The sequence below is a fragment of the Cyprinus carpio genome, chromosome A5 (genome assembly GCF_018340385.1).
Source record: "Cyprinus carpio isolate SPL01 chromosome A5, ASM1834038v1, whole genome shotgun sequence".
Classification (NCBI taxonomy): Eukaryota; Metazoa; Chordata; class Actinopteri; order Cypriniformes; family Cyprinidae; genus Cyprinus; species Cyprinus carpio.
The window spans coordinates 38,517,169-38,540,688 of NC_056576.1; the positions used below are offsets into that span (position 1 = coordinate 38,517,169).

General features: G+C 36.4%; 1 protein-coding gene across 2 annotated transcripts in view; it reads right to left on the reverse strand.

The window, feature by feature from the left end:
• LOC109067613 (astrotactin-2-like) overlaps positions 1–23,520 on the reverse strand; it is a 539,141-nt gene that overhangs the window by 169,991 nt on the left and 345,630 nt on the right. For both annotated transcript variants that reach the window (XM_042757176.1, XM_042757175.1), the window contains one exon: positions 6,191–6,341. In XM_042757176.1, coding sequence (XP_042613110.1) covers positions 6,191–6,341 — 151 coding nt within the window. The remainder of the gene's footprint in view (positions 1–6,190; positions 6,342–23,520) is intronic.

The following is a 23,520-nucleotide window of genomic DNA, read 5'->3' on the forward strand; positions in this document are numbered from 1 at the left end:
TCATGCACACACCCCCATCTACATCAATGGAGCTGTAGTGGAGCGTGTGTCGAGTTTCAAGTTCCTTGGCACCACATCTCTGATGACCTGCCCTGGTCCCTAAACACCTCCACCCTAGTCAAAAAGGCACAGCAGTGCGTTTACTTCTTACGGAGCCTTAAGAAAGTTCACCTGAGTCCCAGGATCCTTGTGGAATTCTACTGCTGTACCATTGAGAGCATACTCACAAACTGCATCTCAGTATGGTACAGCAATTGCTCCACATCTGACCGCAAAGCAGGGTGGTGAAAACTGCTCAACGGATCACCGACACCCAGTTAACTACTACTGAGAATATTTATCACAAGCGCTGCCTGGGCAGGGCAAGGGACAACATCAAGGATGGTTCTCACCCTAACCATGGACTTTTCACCCTCCTTCCATCCGGCAGGCGTTACAGGAGCCTACGCTCTCGCACCAGTAGGCTCAGGAAGAGCTTCTTCCCCGAGACTGTGACCCTTCTGAACTCTACAACACCAATCTAACCTGCACCTGCTTTCTTACTGTACTGGTCACAGTCACATACATACATGTATTTTCACTACTCATATTTTGCACAGACTGTACATTATTCAAGCTACTAGACTGTAAACTGTCTATCATTGTTACTGCACAGTAAACTATTTCTATAAAAATATTATTGCACTACTAATATTTTGCATAGCATACATTGTTTAACAATTCTATTGTACACTCAACCAACTGTATTTATTACCACTGTTCTTATGTTGCTGCTGTTAATAATGTACATATAATCCTACATTGCATTCCTATTTATATTCTATACATACTCTGCTTAATACTGTATATAGCAACTCCACTGTACATTCTGTAAATCATAGCTTCAGTTACTCTGCACTTATGTATATAACACAATATTCTAGCACTTCTGGTTAGATGCTAACTGCATTTCATTAGCTCTGTACTTTGCATAATGACAATAAAGTTGAATCTAATCCAATCTGAATCATCTAATCTAATTAGACACTTATTATATTATTCTCTAATTATACTTTTGCAGTTTCTGTTCGGAATAACATTGCAGAGAGTCTGATATAATGTTACCATCTTTGAGGTCTCCTATTATAACAGTATATAACACTGTGAAAATCACAAGTCATGGTTAGATCTTGGAAATAAAACTGCATTCACATTCAACACGCACCTTTAAGTTCATCACTCTGATCTGAAGCTTGACACTTGGGTAACGCTATACATTTTCCTTCTAACTGCTGGCTGAAGTGGATTCATTTCTGGATTTCTTGACCTGGGCCAAGGTCACGATACCACTCTGGATGGAGTCTCCATGTGTTTTACCCTCTTCAGCATCGGTGACATGAGGGACTTTAAAGAGCTTTTCCGTCCTCTGCCATTTCTCCACACTCTCAGTAATAGAGGTGAAGTGAACGCTTAAAAGGATTAGGCAGCGATCGCTGCAAATGCCCCGAAAGTGCCGTGCTGATTCTTTTAGGACACGCTGTGTTTTTTGAAGACAGAACCCATTCAAAGCTTGGCAAGATTACAAATGATGTCAGTGCCTTTACAAATGTTCTTGCCAAGCCACAATTCTATAATGGCCACCGGATTCAAAATCCATCACAGGTGATGGTAAAAAAAAGCCATCTTTTCACTCTTTTCAGCCGTTTGCTGAAAAATTACAATCATATGAATGCCTGCTCTGAGAAAGATATGTGACATTAATGTGTACTGTAGGTAGAGATTTTTTTTCTTTTTCTTTTTTTTTCACACATTGATCAAAGGAAGACATGAAAAATGAAAAGAAATACTCTGAAGATGATAAACATTCCTTTCGTCATTTGGACATTTTTTACTTTAAAAGTAAGCTGTGGACTGTGCTCTGCAAAAAAGCAATAATAAAATCACAACAAAGTAATCTATTTTACTAAATTAACAAAAATGACAGCATAATTATGAAAACATTCACCATAAGTAAACTGACATGCAAAGGGCAAATCACTGGCATGCAAGCGATGAGGGAAAGAGATTAATAATAAATGTTGTAGCAGTAAAATGGCACAGTCATTAATAATATAAAAAAATGGAATTTAATTAAATTGGAAATAACAAATCGTACTGCATAGTTGCTGATGCTGGATATAATTAAGTGGAACTTCATTTCCAAACACAGAAATGTCATGCTATCATCAAAAGTCGTCTTCTCGGCATATAAGATATGTACCCAACCCATATCACTTCTTACCTGAACTCTGTATGCATAAATCCATTTTAATCAACTCCAGACATTTTAATTAACCTGAGACAACAACAACAAAAAAAAGAATAATAAAATAAAAATAAAACTAGAATCTGAGTTTGAATCCAAATCCAAAAACAGCAATATCTGCACAGCCTGCAGCCCTCCCATACATTACATTTATGTAAATTATACAAATAAACACAAATAGACAGAGAACAAAGAAGGGGGACATTATTTTTGTGAAACTAATAATGGAAAATTGAAAACTTTAAAGTAAACCATTTTCTGTGGTCCATTCAGTAAAAGCACATTTATTCAAAACCACTTGAGATCAAAAGCTACTAAAATCAGTAGGGTGTGATTAAATAAGGGTTGATGGTCTTCATTAAAAATTGTTAACTAATCGGACGTTTAAATTAATTTAACTTAATATATATATAGAGAGAAATTGTATTATCAGATAATATTTGTTTTCTACTTATTTTTTTTATTTTTTATTTTTTTTAAAAGAGACATTTCAAGCTTTTTATAGGTATGTTTCTCATGTCTGTGAGGCTGTTACGAATCCGGTCCATGAACTTCCATCCGATCACCAATAGAGGTCATCCTTCCATTACATTGACTCTCGCACTACACAAACTGTTGCATGTCATCCCGGACTACATATCCCATCATCCATTGTACTGATTGCACACAGCACTGATTGCACACAGCTGGAACCAATCACACATTCACTATATAACACTCACTCAGATCCCTTTCAAACTGCCGTGTATTGTTCTGCATTTATCATTCCCCAAGTGATAGCTGTGTTACTGCACCATTCCGTGTTTCTCTGTTCCACTTCAGTCTGAGTCTAGTCTTTTTGTGTTGCCTTGTTGTCTGTTCCCTGACCTTCTGCCTGTTTATATTGGATTACCCCTTTTGTCAAGCCCTTTGGATACTGTTCGCCGATTGAAGACCCACACTAGCCCTAGGAATATTCTTTGTCTTGCCTGTGCCATACATGTTTGATGTTGTTCCACTCTGCCTGTGTTTTTGACCTTGTTTACTAATAAAGCTTGCACATGGATCCGCAGGCCTCTCCTCTCGTCAGCCCCGTTACAGAGGCAAGAAGCCTATACGCTGAGTTTCTCCTCGCTTGAGTTTTGTGATGTGCACTAGTGCATGAAGACTGAGATGGTTATCTGTATGAGTAAAGTGTTGGTGTATTTTGTTTCCATTGTTATCAGAAAAAAATCCCAGTGATAGCGCCGGCGCCTCCATGTCATGTGGTAAGAGCACTAACAGCTTCCACACTTCACACAAACACTTGGATATGCACCTAATAGAGCACACTTATCCAGGTTAATGTTAAAGCAAACAGCCGTGCGAAGTTGCTACTACTTATATGTTTCAATGATAAGACATATTTGGGGTTGATGAGTGACGGCGGACATTTGGTTTTCCTGCCTGATGTACTGTAAGTACCACAAGGCGCATTCGTTAAGGATCTGCCTGTCATCGATTGTTTTTTTTTTTTTTTTTTGCAACTAAACTACTATTATGGGGACAGCCCTAGAAAATATAAATAGCCTATCAAAGGCTTTTGGTTGACCACGTCTGACCTGATCACCAAAAAAAACAATACAAAGTGGAAACAGGAGCATCAGACGAATAAGTAATTTCCATCCATCATAAACTGACTCCCTCTTCCATCTGCTACTTTGATGTCCTATCACAGACAGCAAATTGTTCAGGCAGAACCAAACTAAGATCACACACAATGGTGCCAATCAATACTGCATTCTGTCAATCTCTCTGTACTTTGCTAAATATGTTTACATGCACCAGTTTTCATCAATCCAAATGAATCCAATCCAATTTCACATTCTGAAAATTCTGAACCCTAAACTGCAATCCGATTCAGACTGATCTGTTTACATGTTGGCTTTTCAATCCAACTGAGCCATCAATTCTGCTCTTGAAAGGCCAATGGCCTGCAGACTTTAGCTCCAACACACTTGCCTGGAATTTTCCAGTAGTCCTTGATTAGATGGTTCAGGTGTGTTAAATTAGGGTTAGACTTAAACTTTGCAGGACAGTGGCTCTCCAGGAGCAGGAACAGAGTCTCCTGATCTATATAGATGACTGAGATGAAGCCCGAATAACTGACTGGTGTTTTTGTTGAAGATAGACTGCAGCCAACCTCATCCCTCCCAAAAGATTAAATCTTTCAAGAACATCAAACGTAAGAATAACATCACTGCCATAATCGGGAAAGCCAGACAAGAGAAAGTTCTTTCAGAGGCAGCTGAAAATGCTCCATCATCCTGCTTCAGTTTACAGGTCTATCATAGACAGCCTCATTCCTCACAGGCTGGTTTCCTTCTGCCTCCTGCTCCAGGACCACTGTACAGCGGCTGATCCGCTCTGCTGGAAAGATCAGTGGCTGCCACCTGCCATCACCCTGAGAGGCTCAAACAGGCCTTATGAGATCACCTTGGACTCATCACATCCTTGGCATTATCTCTTCACCGGACTCTCCAATGCAGATGACGGAAGTCTACGAGCACAAGGACCTCCTGTCACCAAGACATCTTCTTCCCTGAAGCCCTTTACGTCACCTTTAGGTGATGTTAGGTCAGGGCAAACCAAGATGAGGGACCTTGTTTCACTGACTGTCTAACCATGGAGATCCATCATACTGTGCATTACCTGTAATTATAGTCAGCATGAATCACATTAGCATTTATGAATGAATGCATATTGGATTTCTGAGATTTTTTACACTTGTGGTTGGATTGACTGAGAAATCTTAATATCAGGTGTAAATGTGGCTCTAGATGCATTACTCCTTGTGGGAAAAAAAGAACAGTTTACTTTAATCAAAGAGTATGTATTTATTTACAAGTTAACTGAAATTCAATGAAAATGTATTAGGCTTATAATTTAAATTTAAACGCAAATAGCAAGTGAAAAGGTAGAGTTTTTTTATTTTTTTAACCTAGTCAAGTAGGATTTAAGTATATCTTTATAAGTAATTTCATAATTACTAGCACTGACAAGCATTTATAAAACTAAAATATAAACTAAAATATACTATAATGTTATTTCTATTAAAATGTGTATACATGTATAACACATTTGTAATGAAGAAAAAGAGTGTACCTACTGTAAGTGTGTTAAGAAACATAGTCATGAAAGTTTCTCTATTTAAGTACACTTAAGTGACCTTTTTATTTCATTAACAGTATATTATCTGCAAGTAAAGCAATCTTCAAGTAACTCCAAGTTATATACCACTATTTATTTTATTTTTTCACACTACTTTTCACACTACTACATGTGAGAACCAATCATTTTTATATCAAATCTGACTTCAAATCTGACACAGTCTTGTTTCATTACAAAAGAAAAGAGCGATTAGGACATTCTTCAAAATTTGCCCTTTTGTCTTCCCCTGAAGAAATGGCTTTGTAACGACTCGAGCGTTAATGAAAGATAAGAGCATTTTCATTTCGGGGTGAACTATTCTTTTAAAGCGCTGCAGCTGATAAGTCTACAAAATGACTGTCAGACTTTCATTCCTAATAAATGTGTGAGTGATCAAGGCCCATTGTGCTGTGTATGATTGATTCATCCATCAGCTCAGAGTGCTGTGAGCTCATCAATTTCCCTGTTTTATGAGCAGATCTCACCCTAAAAAGCCATTAACCGCATTTCCTTGTACTCATTTCCTTCCTTTTAATCTACACATGTAACATGAGACAAACTTGTCTGCCTGTAATGAGTCATATTTTCCAGAATGCGGTTCTCCTGGAATGAGAACTTGAGAGTCTCTGTGCAGGGTGTCAGTAGCGATTCAACAATCCTCACATGTGCTGTGGATCAGATAGTTTGACCACAGTCAGAGGTTATGAGAGCGATGTTAGATGATCTATGGTAACTCACCATGCAGCCGGTCGAGTCCATCCTTCTGTCTGAAACACATTTAAAGTTTTTCCGGCATCCGCCATTATCTTTAGAGCAATCCCTCACTGGACCAAACGACGCAAGCAGATCGTCCACCGTCTCAAAATATGTGGACATGATGGCCTCTTCCCTAAAAGACAAACACAGGAGATGAGTAAAATTAAATATCAATAACATACAAAATAAATAATGTTCAAAAACACTTTATTTTAAGTTCCGAATAATTAAAAAAAAAGAAAAAAAAAGAAAAGAAATATTCTCTTCTGCTAACCAAGGTGGCATTTTGTTTGATCAAAGTGACAATACAAAAGGTGAAATATTACTGGAATTTAATATAAGTTATTTTCTATGTGAATATATTGTAAAATGTAATTTATTCCTGTGATCAAAGCTGAATTTTCAGCATCATTACTCCAGTCTTCAGTGTCACATGATCCTTCAGAAATGTTTAATATGCTGATTTGCTGCTCAAGAAACATTTATTTAAAATATTTGATGTCAAAGTTTTTTTTTTTTTTTTTTTTTTTTGCTGCTTATAAATTACATTTTACAAAATATTACAATAGAAATGGTTATTTTCAATTGCAAAAATATTCCACAATATTGCTGTTTTTTTGTTAGTGCATTTTTTTTTTTTAAAATAAAAGCAACCTTGGTGAGCAGAATAAATAAATATTAACAATCAATCAATCAATCAATCAATCAATCAATCAATCAATCAATCAATCAATCAATCAATCAATCAATCAATCAATCAATCAAATCAATCAATCAATCAACCCCAAATGATTCCAAACTCTTGACAGTAAAATGTTTACATTTCAGAAGAAGGTATTGCCTATATGTTGATATTGTACAAATGAGTCAAGCCAGGGTTATTTGTGTAGTGCTTTCCGCTATACATGTCCTTTCAAAGCAGATTCTCATACTGGATTATGGTATTATAATATGCGCCAGTTACTGGAATACATTAATTGATATGTGTATGAGTTTGTTGTCAGACATAAAAAAAAAAAAAATTGTATACATCTACAGTTTGAACCTATAAATACTAATTAGATAATGTGAATATGCAATGCTAAAATAACTGACTTCAACATGAGGACAAAATGAGCAGCACCTCCTCTGTCCTCTGCACAACAGCGTTTACTCTGAGAGCAGCACACATTTGAAACATGTGCTTGTTTTGTGGCAGAGACAGACATATAATTTGTCACTATCTGTCATTATTTTTTTCCAATGAGTATGGAGCTGAAAGCACAAGGTCACAAAAATATTGTGTGCTTTGCTGTTGCCATGACATCTGGCAAACATCTGCGGTGATCTGTTGTGATGATGAAAATCATACACTATATATATATATATATATATCCCCCAACCCAACCTAAACATAACAACTACCTTACAAACTATTAATAAGCAGCAAATTAGGAGTTTATTGAGGGAAACATCAGAGTTAATAGATAACTGTGAGAACTGGAACTTCAAATGAAATGTGACCGAATTTGGATAGAAATTAGCATTATTCTAACTAACATGTACCATGTAGAGATAAATGAGGCACAGAGATGTAGCTTTCAGCTTTTGTACCTTAGGTTACTACCTACTACAATAGCTTTATACTTTTTTTCAGAGCATTTAAGGATGTCTTATTGTACACAATGAAAATGAGGGAAAATGTGATTTGTCATGGAAATAATATCACGTTGTCTTTATTATTATTATTATTATTATTATTATTATTATTACTTTAGGGTGAAATCATTGTGACCTGGATAAGTTTTCATGACTCACTGACAAATGATGTTACTGTAAGTGATCATGTGTGAGTTCACGTGTGTCTTCAGCTGACGACAGTGGCACATGTGTGAACATAATAAGTGTGTTTCTGGCCGGCTCTGTGAAGCAGGTGGACTTCTGCAGCCGTGACAGTTGCTGGGGTGATTATTAGTCGTCCTCACAGGCCAAAGCGTCCAAACTTCCCCTAACAAGATGGAACATGATTTCCCATGGCAAGGGCGCTGGCATTGCCCACAGCCTGCCTGCTCACATTACATGTCAGCCTAACAAGCTCTGCAGACAAACACACAGCAGCATTACAGCTGCGGCTGTGGCCGACACCAGCATTAACAAGCAATTACAACTCATTCAGAACACATCTTCTGTGAAATACAATACAGGTCCATAAATGATAAAATGACTGTATAATGCATTGATGCTAATCACTATAACATTTCATATGTACCATCAACAAGGGTGAATCTCACAAAATCTGCAGAAAAACAAAAAAACAATAAAAAACAAAACAAAACAAAACAAAACAAAAAAACCTCACAATTGCTAGATATACTTTTGAGGTAAAAGTACTTTTGTGTGTGTGTGTGTACACACACACACACACACACACACACACACACACACACACACACACACACACACACACACACACACACACACACACACACACACATAATGGCAGCAATAAGCTTCCATATTTTACTTTACTGTTGTGATTCCTTTTTTTCTATTTTGGTTTAATTTGAGTCATTTGTAACAACACCATATGCTATTGATGCAAAATCCTCCTAATTAATATTTGTGAAAATTGATTTAATTATACCAATTATTATTTAAAATATTATTTACAGTGGTGGACAGTAACAGAGTAGCTTTACTTCGTTACTGTACTTTTTGGGATACTCCATCCCAAAATGAAAATTTTGTCATTATTCACTTATTATTCAACCATTATTCATTATTCAACTGTAATGTTATGAAGCGACGAGAATACTTTTTGTACACGAAGAAAACAAAAATAAAGACTTTATTCAACAATTCCTCTCCTCTGTGTCTCTCCAAATCAGCGTAGCGCCATTTTGGCAAATCTGAGCAGTACACAGGCGGCTCTTCTGTGTCAGCTGCGCTGCTCTGATGCGCTGTTTTCTTTCAAACCAAGGCGTAAATACACGTAAAAAACGTATCCTTGTGGCATGGCTGACAGAGACGAATGTACGCCGCCTACGTACTGCTCATATCAAGATGCTGATTAGACAGCATGATTATTGCACAGGTGTGCCTTAGGCTGGCCACAATAAAAGGTCACTCTAAAATGTGAAGTTTTACTGTATTGGGGGGTGCGGGGGGTGGGGGGAGGAGTACTGTATACTGCGTGAGGCAAATGCATTCCTGTGATTCCTGTGATCAAAGCTGAATTTTCAGCATCATTACTCCAGTCTTCAGTGTCACATGATCCTCCTATCTAGCAATTGTGTGCATTTGCCTCAGTGCAACACATCTCCTTTGCATAGAGTTGATCAGGTTGGTGATTGTGGCCGGTGGAATGTTGGTCCTCTCCTCTTCAATGGCTGTGCGAAGTTGCTGGATATTGGCAGGAACTGGAACATGCTGCCTTATACGCCGATCCAGAGCATCCCAAACATGCTTAATGGGTGACATGTCTGGTGCGTATGCTGGTCATGGAAGAACTGGGATGTTTTCAGCTTCCAGGAATGTGTACAGATCCTTGCAACATGGGGCCGTGCATTATCATGCTGCAACATTAGGTGATGGTCAAGGATTAATGGCACAACAATGGGCCTAAGGATCTCGTCACGGTATCTCTGCGCATTCAAAATGCCATCAATCTAATGCATCTGTGTTCGTTGTCCATAACATATGCCTGCCCATACCATAACCTCACCGCCACCCTGGGTCACTCGATCCACAACATTGACATCAGCAAATCGCTCACCCACATGATGCCATACATGCTGTCTGCCATCTGCCCTGTACAGTGAAAACTGGGATTAATCAGTGAAGAGAACACCTCTCCAAAGTACCAGATGTAGGGTTGCCGTGGTGAGGAAAATTTCCCACCAGTTAATCGACGTGTGAAAACACTTGTAATACCGGTATCACCGTGGAGTGGGGGGTTTCCTCTTTTCCTCGCTTTTAAATAGCTTATAAATGCATGCGTGTTATACTTTCACTTTAAAATTTGCGGCAATTGGCAATTCGACGTCAATGGCTTGAATGGACAAACAAAAAAACAAAAAAAAAACTGATATTAAACACAGAACTTTTATTAACATAACAAATTAAAATACCACCATGCATAGGCTGAAAAAAACTAAAAATTGGCAAACTGTGGACCCAAACAAATAAGAACAAAGAACGTTTATTGCCTAGCCTATGTTAGAATGTTTTTAAAACGAGTAAGAAAATAAAATAGGCCTAAATAAATACACAAAGTTTAAATAAGATAAAACCAAATAAATAAGAAACGTATATAAAAGATATTAGATATGCAAATTAATTTTCTCCAAACAGGAGGCATTTTAAGAGCGGGTGAGATAGAGATTTCTTCGGTAACGGCTGTATACAAAGCAGCGCTAATCTCACAAACGCTGCTTTATCAGGCATTACAGGCAAGATTAAATAAAAATTACATTGAAAGTTTTCTGAAAACAGTTGGTTTTCTTCTGAAATACAGTGATATAAAAACACTCGCGCTGGTTTTTGATTTTTAAACGTGCAGTGCTCATGTTTATTCAACAAAGTCAAAGCCTTTTTGAAAATCTATTTGTGGCAGTTGGTTTAGATATTGTGGCGGCCCGCCACAAATAAATCAGTGTATGGGAAACCCAACAGGCGCTTTTGCATTGCGTTTTGACACTTAATCTTCTGCCATTCTCTTGCTTTTCTGTAAGTTCTACTCGTTCTCCTAACGTGATAATTGAAATTTGACTCGTGATGCTGATCTGTGATGTGACTGCCTCTTGGCACGCAGCATTGTAGCTGTGTTCAGTTTTTAATTATAGTGTATGCTCTCTTCTGAACTTATTTATAAATATTATTTTTACTTAATTCAAATAAATATTTAAGAAAAAATGAATACTTTAAAAAATAAAAAACAACGGTGGTGATGGTGTCACGGTGGGAAAGTGATATAACCGGTGTTGCAGCTTAAAACCGGTAACACCGTCAACATTGTCTATCGTGGCAAGCCTAGCCAGATGCCATCGAATGTGAGCATTTGCCCACTCAAGTCGTGGCGATGACAAACTGCAGTCAGGTCGAGACCCCGATGAGGACGACAAGCATGCAGATGAGCTTCCCTGAGACAGTTTCTGATGGTTTGCATAACCAAAGAATTTCTGCACAAACTGATAGTTGCAGCAGCTGTCCGGGGGGCTGGTCTCAGACGATCTTGGAGGTGAAGATGTTGGATGTGGAGGTCCTGGGCTGGTGTGGTTACACGTGGTCTGTGGTTGTGAGGCGGGTTGGATGTACTGCCAAATTCTCTGAAACACCTTTGGAGATGGCTTATGGTAGAGAAATGAACATTCAATTGATGGGCAACAGCTCTGGTGGACATTCCTGCAGTCAGCATGAAAATTGCACACTCCCTCAAAACTTGCGACATCTGTGGCATTGTGCTGTGTGATAAAACTGTACATTTTAGAGTGGTCTTTTATTGTGGCCAGCCTAAGGCACACCTGTGCAATAATCATGCTGTCTAATCAGCATCTTGATATGCCACACCTGTGAGGCGGATGGATTATCTCGGCAAAGGAGAAGTGCTCACTAACACAGATTTAGACAGATTTGTGAACAATATTTGAGAGAAATAGGCCTTTTTTGTACATAGAAAAAGTCTTAGATCTTTGAGTTCAGCTCATGAAAAATGGGGGCAAAAACAAAAGTGTTGCATTTATAATTTTATATAGTGGTTATTTTGGGAAAATCCCAGGTATTTTGAGCAGTAGGATTAAAAAAAATATGTGCTAATATAACATTTAATTAAGTAGCCTATATAAAATTGCAAAATAAATCTATCTATCAGTAATTTTTTACTTAAGTACATAACAAATCGAGTACTTTTGTACTTTCGAGTAAAATTGAAAAAGGAGTACATTTACTTTTACTGGAGTAATATTTTATTATACATATCTGTACTTTTACTCAAGTACTTGATTTGTGTACTTCATCCACCACTGATTATTTATTATTTTTCTACTTTATTATTCAACTTTTAATTACTGTAATGCAGAATTATTTTTTTTATAGATGTGTAGTGCCTTTCATTTTGGCTGATCAAAAAAATAAAGTAATATTTTACTGCAATGAGTATCTAAGTATAGTGTTATTTTTGTATCACTGATATTATAGTTTTATAAATATTTTAAATTTGATTTTATTTTGATGTTTTCTGATTTCATCTTAATTTTAAAGTTTTATATCTTCTTCTTCTTCTTCTTCTTCTTCTTCTTCTTCTTCTTCTTCTTCTTCTTCATTTTAGAGTGAAATGCAACCTGGGCATGTTTTTATGAGATTCACTGGCAAATGATGTTACTGCAGATGATATAATAATAATAATAATAATAATAATAATAATAATAATGAGAAAAATTCCTAGCCCCAAACTCCAACTGAAGATATATTTCACATGTGAGGCATTTATTCTGTTTGGAGCTAATTACAGATTTTCATTGAGATCTAGGGTTGATGAACCGTTTTTGCATTGCCACGTCTATAGGAGTGGATATGAAACAGGGGAAATATTATTATCGGGATAATTCCTTTGAAATTTTCTTGATTCAATCAGGGGCCACAGTGGTGCTAGATGAAAGCCATTTGTCTTGTGATGCACCGGAGGATGATATTGCTGTGGCATTTCATAGCTGGGCCCGCTATTGACAATTTTAATCATTCTCACCCGCCTTGTTCCTGTGATGTCTTAATTGAATTCGTTGATGAAAGCTGGTGAACGGCAACATCGTAACAGTTCAGATTGCATTCTAATGCAGACGCGTGCAAACAAACACCTGCCGAGAGACCTGTAGAAATGAAAGAATTGCTTTTTCCCTGCACCTCAGGAGGAATGTGAGCTTTATGTGAGTGGCTTGAAAGGGGTGATGGATGACTGTAAGTCCGTACCGCATGCAGAGAGCAGAGCGGAGCAGATTCGTTTTGTAATTAATGTGAAGTCTGAATTATTGATGGATGCCGGCAGGGCAGAGCTGCAGCTCCTCCCTGAAAGGTGGGCGGCTGAGAGTGACAGGGGTCAAGGGCCACATACACCCAGCTAGTGTTTCACCTACCTGGACTTCACATCAATATGTCTGCCCACACATAAATCACCAATGCACTGCAAAGGTAGTGGTGAGAATGTTGAAAAAGTTGAGAAATGTACAAAAAATAAAAATAAATCACTGGAAGGCAGCCAGTCGCCATGAGATGAATACGTCAGACATGTTTCAAAATCTGCTATTAGATGTTTTAGGTGGATTTAGTCCTTAAATCACATTAAATAATGGTAAATATTGCTAAATTGAAGTCCAGCAGCTGTAAGACAGAGTGCCAATCTTAATAAACCTTAATCTCGATTGTGTTTGTTTGCATTAGGGAACATGACAGCACATGCATTTACCATTGATCAAAAACATATATAAATCATATATATATATATATATATTATCATATAATATATATATATATATATATATATATATATATATATTTATTTATGTACGTATATATATATATATATATATAAATATATATATATATATATATATATATATTATATATATATATATATATATATCAGGGCCTCAAAAAGTTGGATGAGAAAATAATATTACAAAAATAAAACAGCGCAAATGTGACTAAATATGATATTAAAAGTATAAAAGTCACTCGTTTTTATAAAGTAACACTGTCTAACAATGACAGTAAAGTTACAGCGAAGGCTTGTCTCCCCTCAGTCCATTGACTTTCTACAGAAGACCCCAAAGTGTGCCCTGACTTTTCTGGAGGCTCATTAAGATGAATGGTTATTAATTGGATATGATCGGTTAAGGTTGGATGTGATTGGTTCGTATGATAAATCCCTCCTTTTGTTTTTGTGCGAGCTCTTGGTCTGAATAAAGAAAATCATGGTGTTATTGACTAATTATAAAGTAAGTAAACAACACTCCCACTTAGCTACCAGTACTTTGTGTCACGTCAAAATAAAACTTGAAATGGTGTGAAAACGTAATGACTGCATCAGTTTTTAATGAGCATTCAGCGTGATGAAATGAAAGATATATCTTCGTGTCTGTGGCAGTGTTTACAGAGTTTTTATGACAATGAACCAAATTAAGTTGACTATTAAAAATAACAGCTGAAAGTTCAAAAATAAAACATATTGGTAACATTTTACAATAAGGTGTCATTTAATGAGTTAACTAACATGAACAAACAATAAACATTTATTACTGTATTTATTCATCTTTGTTTACATAAGTTAATACAAATACAGTTGTTAATTGTTTAGTTCATGTTAGTTCACCGTGCATAAATTAAAGTTAACAAACACAACTTTTGAGTTTAATAATGCATTAGTAAATGTTGAAATTAATAGAAACTAAGATTAATAAATGCTGTAGAAGTAGACAATTGTTTATTCTTAGTTCATGTTAACTAATATAACCTTATTTTAAACTGTTACCTGAAAATTGTTACTGCCTTAAGTTATTATTTTGGAATAAATATAAAAAGGCATAAAAACACTATGAAATGTATTATTAGTATTAAAAAAATTAAAATAAAATTAATATTAATAAAATACAAAATAGAATTATATCTGTATCTCTTTTTTTATGTTTATATATATATATATATTATATATATATATATATATATATATATATATATATATATATATATATATATATATATATTCAATGTTGTGAATTAAACAAAGATTATTAGAGTGTTTTACAATAAAACACTTTTTTCAGTGGTGTGCGGTGATGTCTTTATGCTTCAAAATGTAATCTTTAATTTTCTTTGTTTTGTTTATTTGCTTTTTTTTTTTAATTTTTTGTTTTTTGGATTTGCAAAATAATGTCTGTGTGTTTTTGAGGAGAATATAAGAGAATATAAAATGTGTATATAAACTGTAAATAAAGATTATTGGAGTACATTTCATAAGAAAACACTATTTCAGTCTTTCTACTTAAACATTTTGTTTAATTCAATGCATCAGCTGTAGTTCATTATTTGTGAAATCTAATTCTGAGTTAAAACTGTTTAAAATTAAATCCTACACTGAAAAAAAAAAGTATTTAAAGTCGTCTATAAAACAGAGATTACTGGAGTAAGTTCTGCAAGAAAACACTATTTCAGTCTTACTAAGAAATGTCATGCTTAGTTTAATGTGTTACTTGACATTTCTTTATAATTATTTCTGAAATTTACTAGCAATTTCTGAGTGGAAATTGTTTAAAAGTAAGTTGTAAATAACCCAAAGATTATTGGAATATGTTTTACAAGAAAACACCATTTTAAACTTTCTACTTCAGAATTGCACGCTTAATTCAAATTGTTACATGCTGTTCTTTTTTTTCTTTTCTTTTTCTTTTTTTTTTTTTTTTTGCGAAATTTGCTAGCATGATGGTGATGGTGATTAGCTACTCATATAGTCAACATTACTGCCAATAACTGTGGATGGGAATGTATTATGGGTTGCACAAGGCTACAGTGCTTTACATGGTAAATATGTATTTATCTGTTTTTTTTTTTTTTTTTTTTTTTTTTTTTCTGACTTCATTAACTAACAATAAACTGTGCATTCTAAACAATAAATGATTCCTGGTCTTCAGAGTCTCATTTGTTTGGAAAGACGTCTTCAGGCCTGTGTTAGTGTATAGTTGAAGTATTATTGATTCAGCATAAGCTCGAGGTCTGTCAATGAATCACTGCCTTTGCAATGCCAAGCAAAAAAGATTATTGCCAGAACAATCAACACTAATGGTGTATAATTTACCAATCCCTGATCCTGAACCTCCCCCTGAGAACAATAATCAATCCTAAATATTCAAAATAGTCTCTCCAGGATCACTGAATTATTCAGGGAAGAATTACAAATAATTCATTCAATTCATGTTTATTTGCATAGCGCCTTTCATAATACAAATGATCCCAGATAAAGCCTTAATGAGAGAGCCAAATGCCAACTGTGGCATAAGACAAGTTTCTAAGAATAAATAATTCTAAATATACAAATAAATAAAATAAATATTGAGCTCATCACTTTTATTTATTTATTTATTTAAAAAAAAAAGAAAAAAGAAAAGAAAAAAAAAACGGGTGGTTCTTTGTTTTAGTATGGGTTGTTTTGTTTCATAGTTACGTTCTTGCTGGTGTTGTTATTATAATTTGTTTGTTTGCATGAAAAAAAAAAAAACAAAAAGAAAAAAAAAACGGGTAATAATTTGAAAGGCTGTTCACGTGCTGCACACGCTTGATGTGTGAAATCGGCCTTAGACCTTACTCACTCTGTCATCTCAAATCTGGACCACTGCTTTGCATCTTGACTAGCCTTCAAACTAGCATGATTAAACCTCAACCGGTGATCCAGAATGTGCAGCCAGTCCACTTTCAGCCATCCAAAGAAGACCTTTGTCAGTAGCTCCCCACATAAAATGCAAGACTTTGACCTTCAAGACTGCTGCTGGAAGACCACCATGTGTTCATGTAAGCTAAGTCATTTTTCCAGCTCACTCTGTTCCTCTGAGTTGGAACAAACCTCTAACCTCCACCCACTTTTTGTTGGCTACAACTGTCACCTAAATTAATTAAAATAAATTTCGACTTGTGTACAATACTCAGCAATTTCTATTTGCACTCTTAAAAATAATAATAATAAAAAAAATTAAAAATAAAGTTTTATTTGTATTATTATTATTATTATTATTATTATTATTATTATTATTATTATTATTTTTCCAGCAATTTCTTATTGATGCAGTGGTGGAACAGTTTATTTTTTTTAATTTTTTTTTTTTTTTATCTTGATGTGTATTATATACTCTAAACAACATACATATATAATAGCATATATATAATAATAATAATAATAATAATAATAATAAAAAAAAATTAATAAAAAAAAAATCAATGGATCTTAAAGGTTCTTCATTCAATCATAGAAGCCAACAAAAATACTTTATTTTTAAGAGTTTTCAATGTATTCAAGTGACACTATGATGATTTCAAACTCTGAACAGTGTATCAAAACAAGCAAAACTATAAAGAGCTTTCTTCTGCCAGCAAGGCTGATTGCCATCCAAGTTAATACCAGCTTATTTTTTAGACAAAATATTGTTTGTTTTCTTTTATACAGGTTGTGCAGGGGATGAGAGTTTTCCAGCTGTTATTACAATCTAAATTTTATGGAGTTGATTTGCCAGTAATTTATTCTGTATGAGAATGAGAGTGGCATTTCCAGAGGGCACTGGTGAATGGGGTTGATGAGGGTCGCAGACTGGGCTAATGGGAATTCAGACATTGTGTGGCCTCACTTTGACACATACAGTAATGCAAAGGTCTGCAATATCAGTGCCAATAATCCATTAACTTTTAGAGTTAATTAAAGACAAACATTTTAATGGCTTCTGGTTCTGAGGACGTAGGCCTCTCATGTGAGAGCATAGATTAATGCATATTATTTAAATTTAAACATTCATATAATAAAGGAATCAAAATTTGCTTGATCTAGTCACATATGAGAGTTGAGTGTACTATAAAACAACTGTAAAGGCCCTTTCAGAATCAGAAGAAGTTTGTTTACAAAAGTATGTTTACAAAACACAAGGAATTTGACTTGACGAAGGAGCTTACAGTTTAGAAGAAAGTACAAACATAATGCAGACATACATAGGAATAACACAGTAGGGATGTAATATAACACACACACACACACACACACACACACACACACACATATATATATATAAGAAAAACAGCACATTAAATAATATACTATTTATCATATATATATAGCTATATATTCTATATAGAATATCTAATATATATTGTATATATCTATATATATATATATATAAAGAAATAGAGGTATAGGAAATAAATGTAATTGTTTAGATAAATGTACCGGTATGATATTAGTGTGCAGATATGTTATTTACAAAGTGTGCAGTTTAATAAAAATATGTCAGATAACTATGTTAGTTGTGATGGACGATTTTTATTTTTGAGGTTTATTTTTAAGGTTTATATAGCTTGTTGGAAAAAAAAAATGTTTTTGTGTCTGGCTGTTCTGGTGATCAGTGCTCTGTAGCGCCAACCAGAAGGCAGCAGTTCAAAGAGAGAGTGGGCTGGGTTTGATGGGTCCAAGGTTATTTTTTTAGCCCTTTTCCTGACTCTGGAGATGCAAAGATCTTGGAGGCTGGACAGAGGGGCACCAATAATCCTTTCAGCAGTCCTGACTGTCTGTTGTAGTCTCTTGATGTCTGATTTTGTAGCTCAACCAAACCAGACAGTTATGGATGAACACAGGACAGATTCAATGACGGCTGAGTAGAACTGTTTCAGCAGCTCCTGTGGCAGGTTGATTTTCCTCAGCTGACGAAGGAAGTACAACCTCTGCTGGGCCTTTTTTGCAATGGAGTCTATGTGAGTGTCCCACTTCAGGTACTGAGAGATGGTGGTGCTCAGGAATCTGGATGACTCCACTGCAGCCACAGTGCTGTTCATGATGGTGAGTGGGGGGAGTGCAGGGGGGTTTCTTCTGAAGTCCACTATCATCTCCGTATTTAGCTCCAGGTTGTTAAGACTACACCAGACATCCAGCTGATCAACCTCCTGTCTGCAGACTCGTCTCCGTCCTTAATGAGGCCGATGACTGTAGTGTCGTCCTTTGAAGTGCAGTCATTCGTGTAGAGAGAGAAGAGCAGCGGAGAGAGCACACATCCCTGGGGGGTGCCAGTGCTGATGGTGATAGTCCTGGATGTGAGTTTGCCCAACCTAACTAGCTGCTGCCTGTCTGTCAGCTGCTGATCCACTGACAGATGGAGGTGCGCACAGTGATCAGTATGAATTTGTCTGAGAGAAGGTCAGGCATGATGGTATTGAAGGCTGAACCAAAGTCCACAAATAGGATCCTTGCGTAATTCCCAGGTCGGTTGAGGTGTTGCAGGATGTAATGCAATCCCATGTTGACTGCATCATCCACAAGCCTGTTTGCTCTGTAGGCAAACTGGAGAGGATCCAGCAAGGGTCCAGTGATGTCCTTCAAGTAGGCCAGGACCAATCTCTCAAGTGACTTCATGACCACAGACGTGAGAGCGACAGGTCTGTAGTCGTTAAGTCCAGTGATTTTGGGCTTTTTGGGGGCCGGAATGATGGTGGAGCATTTAAAGCAGGGAACTTCACACAGCTCCAATGATCTGTTGAAGATCTGTGTGAAGATGGGGGCCAGTTGGTCAGCACAGACTTTTAAACAGGCAGACCATCTGGGCCTGAAGCTTTTCTAGATTTCTGCTTCCTGAAGACCTGGTTCACGTCCTCTACACAGACCTTAAGCACAGGTTGAATGGTGGGGGAGGGAGGGAGGGAGGGGGGTTGCAGGGGTGGTAAGTGAATGTGTGAAAATGCAGATCAGAGCGGATGGGGGGTGGTAGACTACCCTTTTCAAATCTGCAGTAAAACACATCCAGATCGTCAGCCAGTTGTTGATTCTCCACAGACTGTGGGGGTGGTGTCTTGTACATGGTGATGTTCCTCACAACAGTCCATACTGACGCTGGATTATTTGCTGAAAGCTCTTTTCTCAGCTTTTCCAAGTAGTTTTTATTTTTTTTATTTTTTTTAGCCACTCCTTTGTTAGTCTGTTCCTGGCATGCTTATACAATATTTTATCCCCACTTCTGTAAGCATCCTCTTTGGCGTGACAAAGCTGTTTGAGTTTCCCTGTAAACCACGGTTTATCATTATTAAATGATAAGAATTTCCTGGTAGGAATGCACAGAAACTGATATATGAAGTTACAGTCTCTGTGAGCTCGTCCAGATCAGTGGCTGCAGCTTCAAAACACTCCAATCAGTAAGGTCAAAACAAGCTTGTAAATCACTATCTGCATCATTAGTCCATCTTTTAACAGTCCTTAGAACAGGTTCAGCTGATTTCAGTTTCTGCCTGTAGGTCAGTATATGATGAACCAGACAGTGATCAGAGATCGGATCACTGTTACACAGCAATAAAGGACGCATATCACTCTGTCCCACAGGCAGCTTTGGGGATGCATTTCTACTAGTTTCCCCTGCAAGCATTTGTGCATTTAAGACACTGTTCAAATCACGTTTTCATTAGCGAATCCTTCCAAGATTACAATCAACAACCAAGCAAAACACTGAAATGGTTCATTTATTGCTCCTCATCAGGTTTGAACTTGCAGTACTCTTTCACTCACGTTACGTGTTTATGAAAATACTTAGAAGACAGAAGGGGAAATAAATGCATAAAAGCTATATGTTTAGCATGTTAAGTAGCTAACGGTTAGCTTATCATATTTTTAAAACATTGCAGGACTTTCTAAATTCTCATTACAATTTTCTTTGGAAAAATGTAAGTAGTTTTATAAATAATATAATTTTCAACAACATGCAGTTATTTCTGATCCAGGTGAAGTCACACATGCAAAGACGAAAAAAAAAAGGCAAATGACAAGGTGGTCAAGGAGAATGAAATGTGAAGAAAGGATTTTAATTTGTGGGTTATAATCACAAGATTCTAAAAATGGTCAAGTGTTCTCTGTCTTTGAACATAGTTGTGTGTCTGTCAAAGCGAAAATTAAGAGGTATTGAAAGTATAATTAAAACCACATATTCTACAGTAGGAGTTCAAAATGAGAGAACTGCAGTATCTCGCATTGATTTCGATTCTGAGAACAAATGGAACAAAATAAATAAATAACTCTTTTGATTCTAATATCATGTCACTTTATCTTTAATTAAAATCGAAAGGTTGCCTTACTTATGCTTTAAAATATCACAAAGCAAAAAGAAATTAATCTCTCCAACTCTAATAGAAAACATCTGTTATTGTATTCTAGTAATTCTAGTATGTGGGTCATATAGCTAATTTTACATAATGATTACAAAACTTATCAAATTTTTAAAAGGGTTTTTATTTAATGAAAAATTAGCCATATTAAATGAACTATTATTTATATTGGGGGGGCTGAAATTGAGGAATTTTGGTCTTAGGGCAGGCTAGTACGGGAGGCCTCCAGGGCGGTACCGGTTCCAGGAATCATGGCGGAGCAGGCAGTTCAGGGAGCCATTGGCCTCATAACTCAGCCCAGCCCCTACAGCCGGAGATGTGTAGAACATTCCCTCAACACCCCCCCAACCCCCCACCCCCCCCCCCCCCCCACAGCCGGAGACGTATAGACCATTCCCCCAACCTCACTGACCGTACAGCAGAAAGAAAATCATGTGTAAATCAAGCAGCATGTCTGTCACTATCTATTACACACCTCACATTCTCTCCTCTTCTGTTTCACTCATCAGATCAGTTCCTCCTCCTTTCTGGCTCATTCTGTTTAATCACTGTTCAGATGTAATCTGCATTTCAGACTTAATGAAGAATTAATGATGTTCCTCCATTAAACTGCGGGTGTCGTGGTGAGTGGCTCTCCCGGTCTAATCATACATACAGCCCTCCTCCGGCTCTTCTGTTCTTCTGCTCCACGACTTTCTTTTGATAAATTACAAATATAATGAAAAGGAGAAATAGCTTCAGCCAATATCCACAGATTTTTATCTTCTGGTACTTTAACTGCAATTATACATAAATCACCAAGTAACCAAGCAATCAACCTGCATAACTCTCCAACAAGCAAATCACCTGATCAACCAAATTACTATGCCTAACCATTTAAATAATTAGTGTTGCTGCTGCTAACTAAAACATAAACTTTGCTGCACACAATTACACCCACTACAACTACTGCATTTAAACAGGCTACTGTATTAATAAATACCTATCAATGGCACCTTCTTATGTCTGCAATATTTGAAAAAAGAAACACAGGATCAGTTTATATAGATGAACAGACAGACTGAACCAATCTCCAATAGACCAGCAGGCAGAGACTCTCACTAGCGTTTTACAGAAAACTGACAGAAAAAACGTGATGAATCAGAGCGTCGTGGGACGTAGAAGCATTTATCATTGAATTTATACCTCTACTTCAACTAAATCAATATAAGAGCTTGACCTCTGACCACCACTGTTCAAAACCGGGTGGCATTTTATGAGTCTAGGACACAACTATATACGAATCTACTGGAGTTTAAGTAATAGATGGATTAAAGCAGAAGGACGCCGACAGCTCAGCAGCATGAGACTGTATTTGATGTGTGTCTATAATGAGCCTTGCTTTGCTTTAATAGGCGCATGATCATAGAATATGGCCAGTGTTTCTTTAGGGATCTGAATGCTGGATAATCCATTCACTGGAAGTGTCTGTAAAAGCTTAAACAACCACTTTAAATTTATCAGTCAAAACGCTTAAATATGTTGGATTTGTTGAACAAATGATGCACCCTGGAAAAGGGAAACACATTGTGCTATAATAAGTTCAGACTCAGGCTGGAGTTTGTGTCTAAATGTTCAGTCAATTATAATGAGTGTGTCACGGTTGCCTTCTATGGCAACACAAAGAACAAGGCGATGTAGGCTGAACTCAAAGTAAATAGATACAAAGGAGACACAACTGAGGGGTTGGGTGGGGGATTGGGGGAATGGGTGATACGTCTCCGGCCGTAGGGGCTGGGCTGAGTTATGAGGCCAAGGCCACGGAACTGCCTGCTCCGCCATGGCTCCCCGAATGTTCAATACCGGACGCTAGAGTAAATTAGATAATTAATCAAACACAGGTGGAACTGAATTAACTAAATGGGGACAGGAACAGTAACATAACCAAAAATGGGCATAAGGAAACACTAAGACATGGACAGCACACAGACGGAAAACAACAAAACGGGAACATAAGTCTGACAGAGTGACTCTGCATACACTCTTAAAATAAAGGTTCCTTATTGGCATTGATGGTTCCATCCATTGATCCATTGATGGATCCATTGACCTTTCTATTCCTCAAAATGTTCTTTAAAATGGGAAGAAAAGGTTCTTCAGATTATTTAAATGTTATTTACACTGTGAATGAATGTATTAATTAATACATGGGTCAAAGACGTTAAGATGTCTGCATCAAAATAATTTAAAAAAGTTATTTTATGTCCATAGAAAGCACATTAAATGTAAGTAAAGTGTCTAATTTTAAGGTTTCAAAAAGTTTATGGAGAATAAAATGTCAAAATCTGGTTTATATAATGTTACACTGTCATTTAATGTAACACAATATTTCTGTAAAAAAATCAAACAACATCCCGATTTGTACATAATAAAATAAAAAAATTATAAAAAATAAAAAATAAGGGAGCATATTAAAT